Source organism: Lagenorhynchus albirostris, chromosome 4 (genome assembly GCF_949774975.1).
Source record: "Lagenorhynchus albirostris chromosome 4, mLagAlb1.1, whole genome shotgun sequence".
Classification (NCBI taxonomy): domain Eukaryota; kingdom Metazoa; phylum Chordata; class Mammalia; order Artiodactyla; family Delphinidae; genus Lagenorhynchus; species Lagenorhynchus albirostris.
In genome coordinates this window covers 85,056,433-85,077,114 of record NC_083098.1, presented here as the reverse complement: position 1 = coordinate 85,077,114, position 20,682 = coordinate 85,056,433, and the positions used below count along the sequence as shown (strand labels likewise).

The 20,682-nt window shown below is 35.3% G+C and overlaps 1 protein-coding gene across 1 annotated transcript in view; it reads right to left on the bottom strand.

Annotated features, from left to right (window-relative positions):
• Positions 1–20,682, bottom strand: part of TMEM156 (transmembrane protein 156) — a 51,704-nt gene that overhangs the window by 18,598 nt on the left and 12,424 nt on the right. The window contains exons 2-5 of the mRNA XM_060147313.1: positions 9,771–10,040; positions 8,552–8,812; positions 5,274–5,393; positions 2,986–3,069 (exon numbers count right to left, since the gene is read on the bottom strand). Of these exons, the coding sequence (XP_060003296.1) occupies positions 2,986–3,069; positions 5,274–5,393; positions 8,552–8,812; positions 9,771–10,040 (735 nt within the window). The remainder of the gene's footprint in view (positions 1–2,985; positions 3,070–5,273; positions 5,394–8,551; positions 8,813–9,770; positions 10,041–20,682) is intronic.

Below are 20,682 nucleotides of genomic sequence, written 5' to 3'. Positions count from 1 at the left end.
CCTCTCCCTGCCTCCTGGTACCCAGAGTACCAATCTGTGGCCTGCATTCAGTCAACCAGATACCCCTCCTTAGGGCTTGCAATCCTGGACAGTGCTGCAAAGTTGCAAGGTGGTCAAAGGGAAGCTCTAGCAGCCCAGAGGGAGCGTCCAGTGGTGGTGACACCAGCAGAGGCATTCTTACCAGACCATTCCCATGGGGCTGTATTTTTGGCTGCTTGGCCTCTCTTGACTCCTGCATCAGCTCAGCTTGCCTAATGTTCCTGTTGCTTGCATGGGTTACCTACTGGTTTTCCAATAAATTTCCTTTCTGCCAAGTCAGCCAAGTTGGTTTCTACTGTCTGCATCCAATAATTCGAGTCCTAGTACACTGCTCCTGCCCCTGGCCTTGGTCTCCCAATGTGGTCAACTCATTAAGCACTGTTTCTAGGGATGCATTTCAAAGTTACTTTTGCATCGTTCTCAAAATCTCTTCTTCAAGACTTTTTTTATTATTCTTTGATATCCTTAGCAATTCTACAAAGTGAATTTTATGTTCTTCAATGAAATGGAATTATGTTCCCTCTGAACACTCTTTGTTTCTCCATTTGTTTTCACATTTCCCAACCCCCAAGATTCATTTCTCGTTCATCTTCTCTTTTTACTCATTTCCCCTTAAGGTTTGTGCGATTTACTAAGCTTTTATTGTGCTTGAACTACATGCCAGATATTATGCTAGGGACAGGGATCCAAAGATGAATAAGACAGAGTTATCACCTGTGTGAAGAGAATAGCTGAGTGAATAAAATGTAAACTAGATTAACAGCAAGGCAATCACACTTCCCCAAGCAAGGAAGAAAATATCAGAGACACATAAAAGCTTGGGATTTGATTCTGTATGATATCTTTCTACAGCGATGAGGCTCATTTACTCTATCGGTGTTTAACCTGCGCCAGTACATGCCAAGCCCTGTGCAGTGCCAGGGTGTTGGTAATCTCTCCTTATTTCTCTCTTATCCTTTTGAGGGTGTGAGTTATCTATAGCTCTGTGTGTATGTGTGTCACAATACTTACTTTGCAATACGTGAACAACTAGAGAGACATTCTGGAATGTACAGCCAGAGCTGACAGCAAGCTGCTCAGCTGAATGTGACTATATTCACTGCTCTCTTTGAAATACATTTTTTTTTTCACTCGTGTTACTGCTTCTCCCGAGAACCACGCTGGCACATTTTTTTCCCTTAGATTCTCACTGCTGCCTATAATCCATCATTACAAAGAGAGGCCTTAAAAACAGCACTCGAGGGAGACATTGTTTCCTTCCCATTTGGCTCTCAGAAACAGCAACTTATAATGGGAGGGGAAAATTGCATTTAGGTTAAAGGAATATATACAACAAGAAAGCATCTGCTTCCACCCCTCTTTAAGATGCTAAGCTTCAAAAGCCCTCTTGGTTTTAAAAAAGGCCATCACCCCTTGGCCTGCTCTAAACATTAATATTATATGCCTGGTAATAAAGCCAGAGGATTTTTTTGTGAGAGCCATTAAAGGGAAAGGATGGCCAAGACAGATTTCTCTGGTGAATGAAAATCACAGGCTCATAAATAGAACCTGTGAGGTTAGTCTTGTGGTTAGCCAGTACTTTAAATTTGCGATTCCCCCGATTATATTGGTTGATGGGAACTGCTGACCTTTTCTCAGACGAGGCTGTGATGCTCAAAATTATGACTTAAAAAGAGAAAGTACCAGAATTCCTAAGGCAACCAAAAGCCCAGCAGCACCAGGTTAAAACACGCCTGGTACATGAACGTCAGAGTACTGATAAGAGGGGAGAACAGAGTAAATGCAATTTTCTCCCCATAAAAGTTAGTTTTGCCATTTGAAACCACCCTATGATATTTATGTCATTCATCAAACAAGATTGTCACTGACCCCACAAAATTTTCATCAACTTTCTTCACATTTAGCTGGTGTCAAATGACTACTTAGCTAATGCTTATTATTAGCCATAGGTTAATAATTTTACTGCTAATTATGAGACTAGAAAGTCTAAGTTTTTTTGAATTGAGCTCTTTAGGTGCACCCAACCCAATTTTTCCTCACGCTAGGGGTGTGAGTACCTCCTAGTTTAAATAACTAAGGAAAGTCTCAGCACAGTTCCCAGTGAAATGCTGTGCAAATATCCACGTGGTTACAGATGCAGCTATGGTGGGCGCTCGGGGTTTGTTCGGTTTCCTTACATTTTTGAAAACCGTTTACATACCAGACTTGAAGCTCCTTATCTAACTTGTCACAGAGTACGAAGGCACCCGCTCCCTGGCTGTGTGCAAGGAGCTGTGGTAACATTAGTCATAATTCTGTGGTTTTCAAAGAGTCAAGGACATTATTTCTCCCTGATGAAAAAGAGGCCTTTGCCCACATTGCATTCTCTCTCTTTCTTTTTAATGCGGTTTGACAACTTGAATTCAGAAGGTTTCACAATTAGAAGAACGAGATCGAACCACAGCATCTGTGCTCACAGCCCCCTTAGCTGCTCTAATTAGGATTCCCTTATTCCATTTCTAGTTCTCAGGAGAGGACAGGGGACTTTTTAATTGGGGCTATTAGACGTTCTCGTTGTACAATGACACCCTCTGCTAAGCGAAGGCTCCAGCAAAAGCCATGCCTGCTCTGCGGTTACTTCTTGCAATTCCGAGGAATAATGGTATCTTGTCTCATTTAAAAATAAACCTGAGGCTTATTCCTTATCGCTTTCTCTCCTCTGCCTACTCACATGAATTTCTTCTTGCCAATTAAACTACTTTCCATTATTTAAGGAGGTAGTTTTGATCATAACTGTCGCCTGATAATAAGACATATTAAACTAGATTTTATTTCCTCACAGCTCCTTTCTTCCAGCTACAAGACTAATTTAAATGAGCTCAGATCACTCGATCTTATGTTTACTCAATAGTGAGTGGTGAAGTGTTGGAATTTCATAAGTGGTACTCTGCATGTCACAGAACTCACCTGAAATGACCTGCACGTTCAATGTTCGCAGTTTCTCAGAATCACTTCCTCTTAAGAGGACAGATGTAGGTTTGTATTTATGACCTATTCCAAGAAAAGAAATTAAATATTTAGATGATAAGCAAGCACATTCTTAATATATATTCCCCATGTTGGTTCCAAGGATTACCAAGGAAAATGGGCCATTCACAGCAGAGCCTGGAGTGACAAGACATTAACAGCCTTTTCTTATTAAGTTATTTTCCATTAACAAATAGGTACTTTCTAAAACCAGTGGCTTCTCCACTGCCATAAATGCCATTATGCATCTCTTCTTAAATGCAGAATATTATTTACATTATTACATACAATAGATATATACAGAATATTTGATGTATATTTAATAATATTTAATGTCATAAATGGCATGGTATTTTTCACTACTTCATATGCTTCGATTTGCAAGGCAGCTTTTGAAAGCCAGTAAGCCTGTCATTTAGGTAGATGTTCATAAAAACTTAATGTCACTCCCCACTATTGGTCTCTTTCTAGGCATTTTTTTCTATCTGGCTTCTATTCTCTCTTTCCTAATATGTAATCATTTATAGAAAAACAGATCAAGAAACTCAAAACTATGCACTAATTGCAAATGACACACATTTATTTAAAATAATATAATTTTCAAAACTAGAAAGACCCTGGGTCTTAATTCTGTCATTTTATTAGCTGTATTACTTTGGACAAAACACTTAATCTCTCTGAGGCTCAGGGTTTTTTTCATATATAAAAAATGAAAGAAATAGCACATACCCTGGTTATAAACTGTTTATAAAGTTTGTTTATAAATAAATAAACTTTGTTTATAAACCCTGTTTATAAACTTTGAGAATCTAGTAAAAATCTCATGAAAATGTTCTGAAAATGTTTATTCTACAAATATACAATACTGATGATGTTATTAACCAATGCATTTAGGACCGTATATACTAAGGTACCAATGACAAGACTTGATATGAAACTGCTCTCAGAAATATCTCCAACAAACACTTAGCCAAAAAAATTAATGAAACTTTCACTCAGCCCTACAGGCAACCACTCTTTCTGCCTACTGAAAGGACTAACACAGCCTTGCCTGGTAAAGAACACAAGAGCCTTGGGAAATACTACACCAGCACAATGCTACTATCCTTTATTGAGAACTACTAGGCACAGGGCACTGTGTTACACTTCTTATGTAATCTCTTTAGTTCAATCCTTACCTCAGCCCTGTGGGAATGGTGATTATTCTTGTTTTACAGAGAAGGAAAGGGACACTCAAATATGGCAAGTAACTTGCACAAAGTCACATAACTAGTAAGTGGTAGCACTAGGATTCTAACCTAAGTCCACCTGACTCCAAAGCCTAGTTTTTTTGTTTTTGTTTGTTTGTTTGTTTTTTTGCGGTATGCGGGCCTCTCACTGTTGTGGCCTCTCCCGTTGTGGAGCACAGGCTCCAGACGCACAGGCTCAGCGACCATGGCTCACAGGCCCAGCCGCTCCACGGCATGTGGGATCTTCCTGGACTGGGGCACGAACCCGTGTGCCCTGCATCGGCAGGCGGACTCTCAACCACTGCACCACCAGGGAAGCCCCAAAGCCTAGTCTTATAATGACACATTTTATCCTGTCTTTAAGAGACCAACTACTCATATTATAAACTGTCCATCAGGTCTGATATTCAGCCAGTATGTGCATGGGTGCACACCATAAGACCACGATAGTAGTTGACAGTCAATGTCCATTCTGATAGGTGGATGCCCGTGTTATGCTAGTTAATTCTTTTTTAATATCATCCCTACTTCCTGATTTCCAACTACACATTTTAGTGCTTCACAGTCAAAAATCTCCTGTCCCCCCACACTTATTAAAGATTGACTCCTGCTCATCACCTAGAGCCTAGAGCTCAAGAACTCCAACTCCGAAATTCTTTATCACCACTCCCTATTCTTCTACCCCTCTTCTGCCTTCACTTCCACCAAGCTCTGCTCAGCCTCCAGTCCACCAACTCCTTCCAGTTCACGCAGCCTTTCTTCCCCTTCTATTCACTTGTCTGGGCTGGAGAAAGATACATGAAAATCCCTGAGTGCTGGCACTATGTCTTACTTATGCTTATGTTCCTTGGGTTACCTAGAATCACCACTTACACACAGTAGGTGCTCAGTTAGTGGTAAATTGAACTAGAAAAAGAAATTGAGCCTACAGATAAGATCAGGAGTACCTTGATACTAGATGAATTCTCCCAAAAGATGGATTTATTTTTCAATACTTACCCTGCCACTTCTGCACTCTCCTGTGGGCTTCAAGTATTTTGTGGATAATGAAGATGAGCAAAAATATAAAAACTAATAGAACCAGAACATACCAAGTGATCTTCATGGAACAAATAAAATCTGCAAAAAAAAAAACGTACTATAAAAATACGGTAAAATGATGCAGGAGATAAGAGGCAACATGGTGATGTAGCTGGCTTCTACTATATATTCTGCCCATAACTGAAAAGTTGAATATATAACCATCACTGTTACAAGGTCACTTGCTTTCCTGAGTTCTTTCCTAACGTGTTAAATGAAGAAACATGACCAAGTGGTTTCCAGGGATCCATTTAGTTTCATAATTCTAGGATTAATTTCACTTCCAAGTTATATTGATGTTAGTTTTGCTATCATTGCTATCACTAGGTTAAGACCACAACAAGCAGTGCCAGAATCAGAGCCATTTGTGATTAACAATTTGGCCCTGGACCAAGCAGCCAAAAACTGTGTCCTCAAATCAACAAAGATACAGTGTGTAAGATGAGGATGGGGAAGAAAGGGAAAGGCAAAGAAAGTGGTTGGATTGAGGCATATAAGAAACCAGGGTAGATGATTAGTCATACGTTCTTTCCACAGGGGCTCGCATGGCAATGATCAGATCAAGTGCATGCATTAGTTAAACATACAGTTACTCTCGCCTGAATTTAATAAGGATACAGGTAAAAAATCGCTCATTCAAATGACAGTGAGGCAATATGGAAGTAGAGTCACCATCAGCAATAGCTGAGCACGATATTCTTTCGTCCCATAAACACACACTGGCCAGCAGACCCAGGAATCAGTGACTTAAAGGAGGTTGACTTCATTGTGTCCAAAACACAATTGTCTACTGACTTTCTAAGCCACCCTATGTACTCTCTTCCTTGTATGCAAAACACAGCTAGTACTTATTCAACTTAGCAGGATATATAACTTCTGAATACCCTTAGATGACTGCTGTTTGGGGGCTCATGATCTGGGTACCCCTTTTACAGGTCCCCCACTCCATAAGCAGATGTACATTAAATAGGCAGTGAACATTTATTTAGAGAAGACACTGAATGGAGAAGGTAGAGTTTGACTGGAATGGCAGCACTCGGCCTTCCTAACATCATTCCATACTATTTAGACTTGCATACCTCACTCAGCAAAATAAAAGCATGCAGTTAACTGGCATAGAGAATGTGCAGTGCCAGCAAGAGTCAAGGTGGGCCCAATACCAAGGTATCATGGGGCACTGATCAAGCTATGAAAAAAGGACCATGCATTCACCAACTTTATATTACAATAGCAGAATGTACACAGCGAGAACACAGATGAGCGTATCTCCCTACATCCTATGCTGACCCCCTACTCCCCGTCCCTGTAGCCGTCTTGGAGAGGAACAAGGGGAAATGGACAGGAGTCTGAAAAAAATCTAAAGAGGTAGATTAAATTATTTTTTCTGAGTAAATTTACCAGACTGGACTAAATTTAGTCCCCCTCCACCGCTCTCCAGTAGATAGGACTTTTAAGGGAGATCAAATTAGTCTTTGGACAGCAGAGTAAAATATGAATAAATTTTTAATCTTCCACACATGGCAAAATAGGTATACTTTTCCCCAAATACAAGACTATATATTTGCACTACTATGTATAAAATAGATAACTAATTAGAACCTACTGTATAGCACAGGGAACTCTACTCAGTACTCTGTGGTAACGTACATGGGAAGGAAATCCAAAAAAGAGGGGATATGTGTACATGTATAGCTGATTCACTTTGCTGTACAGCAGAAACTAGCACAACATTATAAAGCAACCATACTCCAATAAAAATTAGGTTAAAAAAGACTACATATTTGTACACCTCTGTTATCTTTCTGATTTATGGACCCATAAAAGCTGTCAATTACTACTTCACTTTGGCATTTATGATTTTTTCCATTAACACAAAAATTAGTTCTCAAAATAAGGAATATGGTAATGCTTATTTTTCCTTCATGTTTTAGAAAACATAAAAAGCAATTAGATAGATACATAAATGGACATTGAAACAAATATAAGTTTTAAATATCTATAATCCAAACCTCTTTATCTTTCAGATTTCATCATAGTCTCCTTCTCTATGTGGTCTTTTCAAAACCTCCAACCTCATTCCTGAGCCAGAGGGAATTAACCCCTCTGTTCAGCTTCTCAGATCCTCTCCCATACCCCCTACACATACACACACCTTGAAATACCCCCCTAACTGCAGAGACTGTAGGGCCTTGGGCAAACTAACTCACAGGAGAAATTTATTTGAAGTCTTATATTTCACTTTAAAAATGCATGCATATTATATATTTGCATTTGCTTTAAAATAAATATAACATTTTAAAATAATTACCTCTAATAGAATTAAAGCTTTAGAAACTCATTCTAAGGCAATCTGAAAGGCTTCCCCATGTCTGGAACCTCAGAAAACACAGCAAGTTACTCTGCCCTAGCACCTGTCCCACTGATTGCACTGACTCCATTGTTTTACATACATCTATCTCTGTGTCTCCAGTGCCTGGCACACTGATTGGCATACAGCAGGCACTCATTAAATGGTTATATCATAAAATGCTCTTCAAGAGTAGAGTATATGGGTCAAGTGAGGGTACCCTGCTTAGTAGTGAGGATCAACTGTATTAATTTAGAATAGGGTGACTAGAGTGTTAATCAACCTTAAGCAGAATTAAGATATATGTAAGTTTTATATTTCAGACTCCTACCTTTCCCTCAGAGTCATCCAGTGCCTCAAAATGCTTAATCTGTACCCCACCTAACTTCACAGCAATATATCAAAAATCCCTTTAATTCAGGTCTGTTTCTCAGCTCTAAGAGAGGACATGTTAAATCAATTCAAAATTTAATAGCACATCACAATGTATATGTATATTTACATTTAAAAAGAAATATCATCCTTGAATACACAAATGTGATAGTGTTACCTCAAGCACAGCTAATAGGCAATCCCAGAAGTTATTCTGGGGCAGAGGGTCTTTCTAATGCCCCTCAGATCACAACCCATAGACATCTCCTTCACCTCTGAGTACAGCTGGGTTCCACAAAAAGCACATTTTGAAAGAAAAAATAAACAGATAAAGGACTAACGTTCTTTCCAGTGTTGCTATTTCATCAATAAAATTCTTCAACTATTCAACTTTCAATGCAGTTAATGTGATAGTCCTTACTTAACTTTGTGTCTATATTCCATTCTCCTTTTCCCTCCAATTTCCTTAAAAACTTACATTTTACATCCATTTCTAGGTGCAAAGAAATATTTATACAATTAGTCGGGTGTTCCATAATTCTACAAGTATGGTTTATATCTGTTTCCTTGGTTGGATCTTCCTCATCGATTGCTGACCTTCTAGTGTGTGTTTTTAGATTACAGGTAATGTTACATTGCTCCAAGTGGTCAACCACAGGAGTTACAGTGAAGTTAAAATGTTGACAAGGTGAATGAAAATCATTTGCCTTCACTTCCGTTGATCCTCTCATGATAAGAACTAGAAAGAGATTAAGAAAATGTTATTCACAAAAAATAGTAGTACATGGTAAGAAAACACATACAACTCAAAACTAAATCACCTCCTTCCTATACAACAAAAAAGAGTAGAAACAAGAAGTACCAGCACTAAAAATAACAATTACAGTGCTTACATTTTTTAAGAGAGTGAAAACTAGGTGAGTTTGAAATAAAATTGGAGCATCTCAAAGAAAAAGCAAACATTTTCCTGATGACTTGTGGGACAGATTTTATTTTCCAAAATGGCCACAACAATATTTCCCATCCCACATTATACTAGTTTGCTAGGGTTGTCATAACAAAGTACCACAAAATGGGTGGCTTAAACAACAGAAATTTATTGTCTCACAGTTCTGGAGGCTACACTTTCAAGATTAAGGTGTTGACAAGGTTCCTTCCTTCTGAGGGCTGTGAGGAACAATGTCTCCCATGCTTCCCTTCTAGCTTCTGGTGGTTTGCTGGCAGTCTTTAGTGTTCCTTGTCTTATAGAAGCATCACCCTGATCTCTGCTTTCATCTTCACATGGCATTCTCCCTATGTGTGCATGTCTATATCCAAATTTTTTTTATTTATAAGGATGTATCAAGGATTCAATGACTCCTTGGGGAATCAAAGTGTGATTTTATATGAGAACCTGCAAGTTTACTTAGAATTTTTTCAGTACTTTTGAAGAGAGCTTGCTAAATAATACTTTAACCATTAAATGTACATGGATTAGTGGCATTTTGATGTATTTTAAGCATAGATATTTTGATAAAGTAAACCAAGAACAAGTTATTATCCTATCTCAAAGCTTGTAAGTCACTCATTAAGCACCACACGGCTGGGTGTTCCAGGGCCACTAGACTTAACATTGGGATGTATTATTAATACTTTTTTAACAGAATGAGGTTATTTATCCTTGATAATTTTAATTCTCACTTTTCTTTTGCATTTACCTTTTGATGTTTGTTCCTGAGAAATAAAATCCATGTTTCCTTTGGACTCACAAGCCAAACATGAGGAGCACATTTTAAATTCACTTGTGATGTCTTGGCAAATCCTGGTGAAGTTTTGAAAACTGGAGTGATTTAGAAAGATTCCCATAATAGTCTGAGTTTCTTTTATTGGTTGCAGAAAAGTCACGAAAGAAAAATTTAAAGAGGAGAATGAATAGGTGAAATTACGTTGTAAACATACTTCCAGGCATGATAGCTCCAACGTGTTTCCTATAAAGGAAAAAACAAAACAAAACAAAAAACAACTTTCTTTACTGTAAAATTTTGAGTTTTTGGCATTCAAATGAATACACAATAAGCTCCCAGTTTTTCTTAGGCAGATTCAGTACATTTCAGTTTATCACTGACAAGACTTTGTTTTCACGTGAATTAACAATATCTAGTCCATTTAAATATTTTTTTAAAAATTTGTCAACATTCCCTATTAATTTTCAGAGAAGAGAAGTCCTGCTGAGAAGTTCTTTGAAACCCTAGCATTGTAACCATTCTCTTTTCTAGGAAAATTTTAATGGACAAACCTTAGTTTCCTCTGAATCCATCTGTTCCCAAATAGAGGTTCAAGTGAATTGCATGGAGTTGAACAGGGAATGGAAAACTTGAACAGTATCTCTGTATTAGTTTCTGAGGGCTGCTGTAACAAACTACTACAATCTTGGTGGCTTAAAACAAGAGAAATTTATTCTTTTACAGTCCTGAAGGCCAGAAGTTCAATGCCAGTGTTACTGGTCTGAAATCGAAGCATTCCCAAGACCACACTCCCTCTGAAGACATTGCACCTCTTCCAAATTTGGGGGACTGTTGGCATTCCTTGGCTTGTGACCACATCACTCCAATCTCTGCTTCCATGGTCACATTACTTTCTCCTCTGTATCTCCATCTTCTACTCTTCTGTCTGTGTCAAATCTCCCTCTGCCTCTCTCTTATAAGGACACTTGTGATTAGATTTAGGTTCCACTGGGATAAGGCTCAGGATAATCTCCCCATCTCAAGATTCTTAACTTAATCACATGTATAGAGACCCTTTTTCCCTATAAGGTAACATTTATAGGTTCCCAGGGATTAACACCTGATATATTTGGGTGACCATTATTCAACCTACTTGAAATTTAATAGGATAACATCATAATTTTTATTTTGGTGTGAAGACAAGTATCAGATTTGGAAATAATGGCATAATAGAAGGAAGACTGAGTTCAAAGCAAAAGACAAAGACTTTAGTGCTAAAGCTGTTATTAGCCAAGATACCTGAATAATTTACTTTTTCTCCACAAGTCTCATTTTCTCATTAGCAAAATAGAGATAATAACAAGATCCTGCTAACCTTGTGGGGTTATAGTAGCATCAAGTGATATATATGAAAATATTTTTGAAAATTGTTCAAATGTATATTATTAAAATGCAAACCCATATTCCAAAGTAAAAATTTAAAATTCATCCTTTATTTAAGATGAGATTATGTAAGATTTAATCCACATGAGTAATTAAAACTCACTATATGAAAATTGGGAATCCCTATGTAGCAGTAATGATAAACTAAGGAATAGGTAACCTCTCTTTCAGATATTCTCAATTTGACAGTCATTTACTAGCATGAGAAAATAGCTGACACGCTCGGTTCCACATTTATGTGGCTTTCTTTACCATTTCTCATAATCACATGGGGCAAAATATATTTTTAAAATTTTCTAAATAATGTGGAGCACAATGAAAGAATTTCTTCATTTTTAAGAATGATTACTCCTAGTCATACATCTTGATTCAAACGTAAAAGAAAATCAAGCTATTGATTTATATTAAAGCACATTTTTTACTTGTTGAATTTGTACTTTGATAGTAATTTCATAATTGTTTCGTTACTGATGATATTTTTATTACTTAACAAATTAAAGGTTCATTTACCAGCCCTCTACATTTGAAATTGCTTCTGTAATAATTCACATGTAATTTCCAGCTATAAACACATTTCATACTTGAGTTGCTATAAAAGTTTTGGGAGGTAGAGATTGTATTTTAGTCAAATACACAATTTTGTAATGTCTCAATATATTTGTAAACAAAGTTGTAATCAAATTAAAACTATTTTTTAAAAAATTGTCTTCAATAATAATGTCTCAAAAAGAAGATAGGAATGTATCATTTGATAGAAATCTATAATCTGTAGATTTTTTGTATTACTAAACACATGAAAAAATTATTTCTTGCCATCTTTCCATTTTCCTCACTGGCATTTTTCATCTTATGAAATTTTCAACTTCTTGAATTTATATTCTTATGTTATGACCTAGAAGGGAGATAGAGAAATTTTTACTGTCATAGAGAAATGTTTACTGTCAGTATTAAAGTCTTCTTATCCAATAAGTGACAAACTTGGCTTTCTAGAATTGTTGAGATATATCCATTGTATTTGGCTATGAGGTCATTTTATGATGTTTTTTAAATCTTAGTTTTAAATAATTCAATTAGGAAAGAAAGAAATACAGGACATATCCTTCCCCAGTATAATTTTAAGAAATAAATGAATTCTACTCAATCATTTTTGTTGTCAGGTGGGCTGTATTCTCATCTTCATAAACAAGGATATATGAATTTAACTACTGCCATTAATATTGCTGAGAGTCAGACATCTAAATTCTCACTCCCAGAGATAGAAATGCATTCCAGAATTACTCCAGTACTAAGACTGCAATCTTTCAAGATAAGGATATAGAATACTAACTAGAATTAGGAAAGTAAGTTACAGTATAGGACAAATGCCCAAGTCAATGATTTTTTCTTTTTAAAGAAAAGCAAAGAGTAAGGTTAAACTGTCTTTATTTTCTTTTTTAACTTTATTGTAAACATATATCATATACAAGCCTATATAAAATGTATTGTTCCAGTTAAAGAATAAAAATAAACGAACACTCATGTATCTATCACACAGGTTAAGAAATAGAATATTAGCAACATCTCTGAAGCACCCTATCCCTCCCTGCCCCTACATACTCCTTCTTTCACAGAGGTTAAGCACCACATTGAATTTTGTTGCATTAGCATACTGTATACATATATATGGACTATATTGTAGGTATTCATCTATGACTTGATTTTTTTGCAGAATATGTTTTAGTCGTGTTGCTACACATGGCTGTAGTTAATTATTTGCGGTACGTTTTGAATGAATATACTACAATTTATGTATCTATTCTTCTGACAGTGAGCATTTGGGTTGTTTCTATTTTTGCTGTTCTGGATAATATTGCTGTGTACCATAACTCTCATACATTGTTGGTAGGAATGTAAAATAGTACAACCACTTTGGAAAACATTTTTATTTTCTTTAAGTTAAACATATACTTAGCACGTGACCCAACAATTCTACTCCTAGGAGTTTACAAAAGAGAAATAAAAACATATGTCCACACAAATACCTGTACATGAATTTTCATGGCACCTGTAAAATTTATAATAGCTAAGAACTGGAAACAATCCAAAAGTCCAACAACTAGTGAATATATAAACAATTCCTGACATATCCATAGAATGAAATACTACTCAGCAACAAAAAGGAAGAAAATGCTGATACAAACAACAACACGGATGAATCTCAAATGCATTATCCCAAAGGAAAGAAGCCAAACACAAGTGACTATATACTAATGTGATTCCATTCATATGAAGTTCTAGAAAGTGGAAAACTATATTGATAGTGGGAGAAGGGTTCTTCTGCAAAGGAGAAAGAGGGACATTTTGGAGGTATTGGAAAGTTGTATATCTTGATTTTGTTGATAGTTACATTGCTGTAAACATTTGTCAAACCTCAAACTTTATACTTAAAAATGGCAGCATTTTATTATATATAAATTATATCTCAATAAAGCTTATTTTAAAATAGCGCTACTATGAATATTCATGAACATGTCTCCTGGTACACAAATACAGAAGTTTCTCTAGCATACATATTGAATGAAATTGCTGGGTATTCAGTATGCACACCTTTGATTTTACTAGAAAATGCCAAATCATTGTACAAAGCAGTTGGACCAATTTAATCTCCCATCTGCAGTGTATAAAGGTTTCCCATTGATGCATATCTTGGCCAGCACTTTTCAAGTTTTGACAATTCAGTGAATGTTAAATAGAACCTCATCATGGTTTAAAAGTGTATTTTCCTGGTTTTCCCTACTTTTTCTATTTTTCCATTTTTCTGGTAGGTTGTTTGTCTTTTTCTTATTAATGTTTAGGAGTTTTTAACTTTCCTTTTAAAAATTTTAAGAAGTTCTTTACATTTTTTATTAAGATATCTTCTCACAGTTTGTACCTTGTCCATTCATTTTCTTTATGATCTTTTAGTTAAAGGAAGCTCTTAACTTGAATGTATTGAATTTATCGATCATTTTCTTTACAATTTGTGCTTAGTGTCTTGTTTAAGAAATCCTTCTCCTGGACTTCCCTGGTGGCACAGTGGTTAGGAATCGCCTGCTAATGCAGGGGAGATGGGTTCAAGCCCTGGTCCGGGAAGATCCCACATGCTGCAGAGGAGCTAAGCCCATGCGCCACAACTATTGAGCCTGCACTCTAGAGCCCATGAGCCACAGCTACTGAGCCTGCGTGCCACAACTACAGAAGCCCGCACATCTAGAGCCCGTGCTCTGCAACTACAGAAGCCACTGAGGTAAGAAGTCTGCACACCACAACAAAGAGTATCCCCCACTCGCCACAACTAGAGAAAAACCCGCGCAAAGCAACGAAGACCCAACGTAGCCAAAAATAAAATAAATAAGTAAATAAATTTATATAAAAAAAGAATCCTTCTCCTTTAAAAAGATCTTCACCCACATGGTCTTCTAAAAGTTTTGAAGTGTTGCCTTTTATGTTTAAGTTCTTAATCTATCTGATACTGTGTACAGTATGAAGTAGGAAACCAGATTAATTTCTCCCACATGTGATAATCAATTGTACTACCAATTATTAAGTAGTCCCCACTATCTGTAATGACATCTCTATAATCTATCAAAGCATCCATGTATGTATGACTGTGTTTCCGGGTTCTCAATTTTGTTCCATCAGTCCATTTTTCTATCTTGGCAAAGATATCTTACTGACTTAATTACTTTTGCTCTGTAAAGCTCTTATATCTGACAGGAAAAATCCCCTCACCTTGTTCATTTTCTTTAGGAACATCTTAGCGATTCTTGACCCTTTGCTCTTTCCAATACATTTTAGAATCAGCTTACTAAGTTCAGTGAAGAACCCAGTTGTGATTCTGACTTAAATCTCAAAATCAGTTGGAGAAAAAAGATATGCTACTGAGTTTCTCCTATCACTCTTTTCTTCCTTTTTTTCTCTCTATTTATATAGGTATTCTTTGATATCTTTTAATAAAGCTTCCAAATTTTCACCATTATGGTCCCATATATCTTTTGTTAGATTTCCTCCTGGCTACCTTATTTTTTGTTGCTATTGCCAATAGTATCTTTCAAGAAATATGTTTTCTGTTTATTAGTGGTACATGGAAATACAGTTGACTCTTGGATATCAATTTTATTTTTTACCACTTGTAAACTTCCTTATTAATTTTAATTTTTCCTATAAATCTTTTGAGTTTTCTATGCAGATATGCATGTTGACTGCAGATAATGACACCTTTATATCTTGCTTTTCAATTCTTATACCTTTTATTTCTTTTGCTTGTCTTAATGCACTGACTAGGACTTCCAGCACCATGATAAATAGAGGTGTTGAGAGCAGACATCCTTGCTTGCTTCTGCATGCTTATGATGTTCAACGCTGAGAGTGATGTATAATCATTTTTAGATATCCCGTTTCACTTTAAGGAAGGTCTCTTCTATTCCTAGTTTGCTAAGAGTTTTTAATTATAAGGGCTGTTGAATATAATTGAACGCTCTTTCAACAACTATTGAGATGATTATATAGTCTTTCTTCTTTAATCAGTTAATACAGTGAATTACATTAGTAGATTTTCTAATGCTAACTCAATCTTGCATTCCAGGAATAAATCTAATTTGATCATTTTTATACATTGCTGCCATCAGATTCTTAATGTTTTGTTTAAATGTTTTTTACCTATATTTATAAATGAGATTGGCCTGTAAAGTTTTCCTTTTTGTCTTTGTTGGGTTTGGATACTAAGATATACTAGCCTTAAAAATAAATTGGAAAATGTTCCCCTTTTTCTATTTTCTAAAAAGGTTTATTATAAAATTGCATTTATGCATTGCACGGGGAGATCAGCTCGGTGCTTTGTGACCACCTAGAGGGGTGGGATAGGGACAGTGGGAGGGAGATGCAAGAGGGAGGGGATATGGGGATATATATATACGTATAGCTGATTCACTTTGTTATACAGCAAAAGCTAACACAACAATGTAAAGCAATTATACTCCAATAAAGATGTTAAAATAAATAAATAAAATAAAAATAAAATTGCATTTATCTGTTCAATCCATTTCTTGAAAGTTTGACAGAACTTGCATATAAAACCATCTGAACCTAGTGCTTTTTCAGGAAAATTAAACCACTGGTTCAATTTTCTTTATTGCTGTATGATTCTTGGGTTTTCCATTTCTTCCCAAGTAAGTTTTGGTAAGTTATATTTTTCTAGAAATGTGTCTTTATATTTTAACTTTATTGACTTAAAGTTATTCATAATAATCTCATTATATTTTAAATTTCTATGTCCCTTTTTCATTCCTAACATTTGTTACTTGTGCCTTCTCTCTTTTGATTAATCAGTATTAGTAGGCAGAATAATGGCCTCCCTAAGATGTCCGTATCCTAATTCCCAGAACCTGTGAATATGTTATATTATATGGCAAAGAGGAATTAAGGCAAAAGATGGAATTCAAGTTGCTAATGAACTGTTCTTAAAATAAGGAAATTATCCTGGATTATCTGGGTGGGCATAATGTAATCATACATGTGTCAGATGGGAGAAAAACTCAACAGGCTTTGAAGATGGAAGGAAGCCACAAGCCAAGGAAAGCAGGCAGCTTCCAGAAGCTGGAAAAGACAAGAAAATAAATGTATTCTTTCCTAGAGCCTCTGAAATGAATGTAACCCTACTAACACCTTGATTTTAGCTCAGTGAAAACTCTGTGGGACTTCTTACAGGCTGTAAGATAATATATTTGTGCTGTTTGAAGCTACTGTTTGCGGTCATTTGTACAGTGGCCATAAGAAACTAATACATCAGTCATTCCAGAAGTGTGTCCATTTAATTAGTCTTTCCAAAGAACCAACTTTTGACTTTATTGATCCTTTCTATAGTATCTTTTAATTTCATTGACTTTTGCTTTCGTCTTTATTATTTCCTGCCTTCTACTTTCCTTGGGTTTATCTCACTGTCTTTCTTCTGACATCTTACATATAAGTACTTAAAGCTATAAATTTTCTCTAAATATCTGCCATTTTTATAATATCCCACAAGTTTTAATAGATGTTATTTTATTATCATTAATTTTTACCATTTTCTAATTTCCATTATGATTTCTTCTCATCCATGGCTTATTTTTACATTTCCAAATACAGTGTTTGTTTTTAGTTTGCTTTTTGTTACTAGATTCTAGCTTAATTGCATTTAGTCAGATATATATTAAAGATTGTTTGAAATTTATTGAGGCTTACTTTCATAACCTAGTATGTGGTGAATTTGTATTAATGTTTCATAAGTGTGCCAAAATAATATGTATTTCCAGATGTTGAGTTAAGTATTCTAAATATGTCATTAGATAAAACAAGTTATATAAATTATTTGAATCATCTGTATTCTTATTATCTGTCTGATTATATTTTATACTGGAGGATCATGTTTAAAATCTCCCACTCTAATAATGAATTTATAAATGTCTCTTTTAAGCTATCTCATTAGGGGCATACAAATTTAGAACTGATAGATATTGTTGTGAAGTGAACTCTTTTCCATACATACTGATCTTCTTTATTGCTAATAATGACTTTGATCTTAAAATCTTATATTAAGACAGTGATACATGCTTTCTTCAGTTACTATTTGCACCTTATATTTTTCTCATCCTTTTATTTTATTTTATTTTATTATTTTTTTTGCGATACACGGGCCTCTCACTGTTGTGGCCTCTCCCGTTGCAGAGCACAGCCTCCAGACGCGCAGGCTCAGCAGCCATGGCTCACAGGCCCAGTCGCTCCACGGCATGTGGGATCTTCCCGGACTGGGGCACGAACCCGTGTCCCTTGCATCGCCAAGCGGACTCTCAACCACTGCACCACCAGGGAAGCCTCATCCTTTTATTTTTATCTTTCTCATATTCTAATGCTTTAGATGCATCTCGTTTAAATGTCATATTGCTGACATTTTTAAAATTTAACCTGATAATTTTTTGTGTCTTTACCTGGATAGATTTACCTACTTACATTTACTGAGATCATTGATATATTTGAATTTAACTCCATCATATTATTTAGTGCTTTCTATTTTTACCACTTTCCCTATTACCTTTCTTGCTATCTATTGATTTAATGATTTTTTAAATTCCATTGTTTTTCCCTTTAGTTATTTGCAGGTTAGACACTATATTTCTATTATTTTAGTAATTTTTAACAGGCATCCTTAACAAGTCTAAAGCCAATCAATAATGTTACCCTCTTTCAAACAATATAAGGATCTTAGAATACTTTAACTCTGATCACATCCTTCCTGACCTAAATGCTATTTTTGTACAACATTTTAGTTCTACCTTGTTTTTTCATTAACACACAAATTAGTAGTTAATTTTGTTTTATACAGTAATATTTTCAAGATTTATTTGGATTTACTCATATGTTTATAATTGTTGTTGAGGGTTCTTTTCCTGCCACTTCTTCTTTCATCTCTGTCTTTTCTCTTGGGATTATATTCTTTCTCCTGAAATTAATTCTCTAGCAGTTCCTTTACTGAGGATCTGCTGATTATACACTCCCTGTTTTTGTTCATCTGAAGATATATATCTCACCAATTCTAGATTGACAATAATTTTCCCCAGCACTTAGCAGACATTATTCCATTGCCTTCTGATTTTCATTGTTGCTTTCAAGAAGTGAGTTCTCAGCCTAACTATTGTTCCTTTGAAGACAATCTGCCTTTATCTCTGGTTATTTTTAAGATCTCTTTAGGTTTCATGTTCTACAGAATTTCTTTTTATTTATTCTATCTAGAATTTATTGGGTTTCCTGAATCTGAGGATTTGAGTCCTTCATTGCTTCTGTAAAATTATCAGCCACATCTCTACAAACATTTTCCCCATTCTGTCTCTTCTCTCCTTTCATAGGTTTAATTAGAAATATCTCCCTTTGTTCTCCCATGGAGAGCTATTTCTAATTCAACTCTGTTTCACATTTTCTATTTCTTTGGTTCTCTGAAATGTGTTCTAAGTAATTTCCTTACATCTACAATCCACTTCATTAATTCATTATTCAGTTGCATCTAATCTATTTATTGCATTCCTTGTGTTTCTACTTCAAATTATTATATTTTCATAATTAGAATTTCTAGTAGGGTTCTTTTTCAAATCTGCCTGGTTATATTTAATAATCTTGTTTCTTAATCATACATTTTGATACCATTTTTAATATATTGAAACAAATTAAATACTTATTTTATATTTTATATCTCATAATTCTGATATCTGAATTCTTTAAAGATCCATTTATATTTGTTGTTTCTGTTGACTCTTGTCAGCTGGAGTCTTAATATGTTTTATGATTTTTGATAGTAGCACATGTTCCTTAGAATTTTATTCAGGAATATCTGAGATCTGGTTTGAAGGTATTTTCCTCCAGAGAGGATTGTGTTTGCCTCTACTTGATGTCTAATGACACCATTAATCCAAAATCACTTTAAATTAAATTTTTGGATTGGGCTTTTCACACCTCATAGACAATGACCCTCAGTATCCAAATTATGACCATCTTGTGTTCACAGACTCTCAAAGGAATTTTTTCCTTACAAAATTTACTTACAAACCAACAGGTTATTTTCCTTGATTACTCTTTCATGGAGCATATCATCTTTTGAGTCCCAGACTTACATGTCCTGCCCATGCATGGCCCAATGAAAATGAGACTCTAGCCACCAGGAATTGGTAGATGCTCCTGAGGTGACCAATTTCTTCACTCTTGCTTATCCACCTAGATTTGTAATTTCTAGTCATTTTCCAACTTTAAGGAGTTTTTTTATTTTCTTATCAGTTCAACTATGTATTTTTAAAGTTTTTAATATGTTTAATCTCGTATTTTTAGATATTTTGTGCCAGAAGTGTTTTTTAAAGTATAACTGCAAGAACAGAAGTCTCATCTATCTGTTGAACTTCAAAAGTAAGTGATAATTTATAATAAAATCTTCATTGTTTGGCCCACAACAGGAGCTCCAGAAACTACTTTATGTCATATTTTCCCAATACCTAGGTTATTCCTCTGTTAATCAGTTGTCAGGGAACTCTAAGGAAGCATGGATTATTTCAGACAATATATATATTCTAAGTGTTATTGGTCCAATATATTAGATATAAACCAGAGAAGATAAATTTTACCATGAGTTATAGTGAGTACAACTCCTCTGGAGAAGCATTTGGTGATTTCTTATAAAATTAAATATACTCAGTTATTTCACTACTAGATGGTTATCCAATGAAATGAAGATATATATTTATTCATAGATCTGTAGAAGAATGTTCATAACCGCATTTTTATAATAGCCAAAAACTGGAAACAACCCAGTGGTTGAAAGGACAATTGTAGTGTATTTGGACAATGGGCTACTTGGCAATAAACAGAAGGGAACTACTGATACACTCAATAACATGGATTAATCTCAGAAACATTATACTAAGCTGAAGAA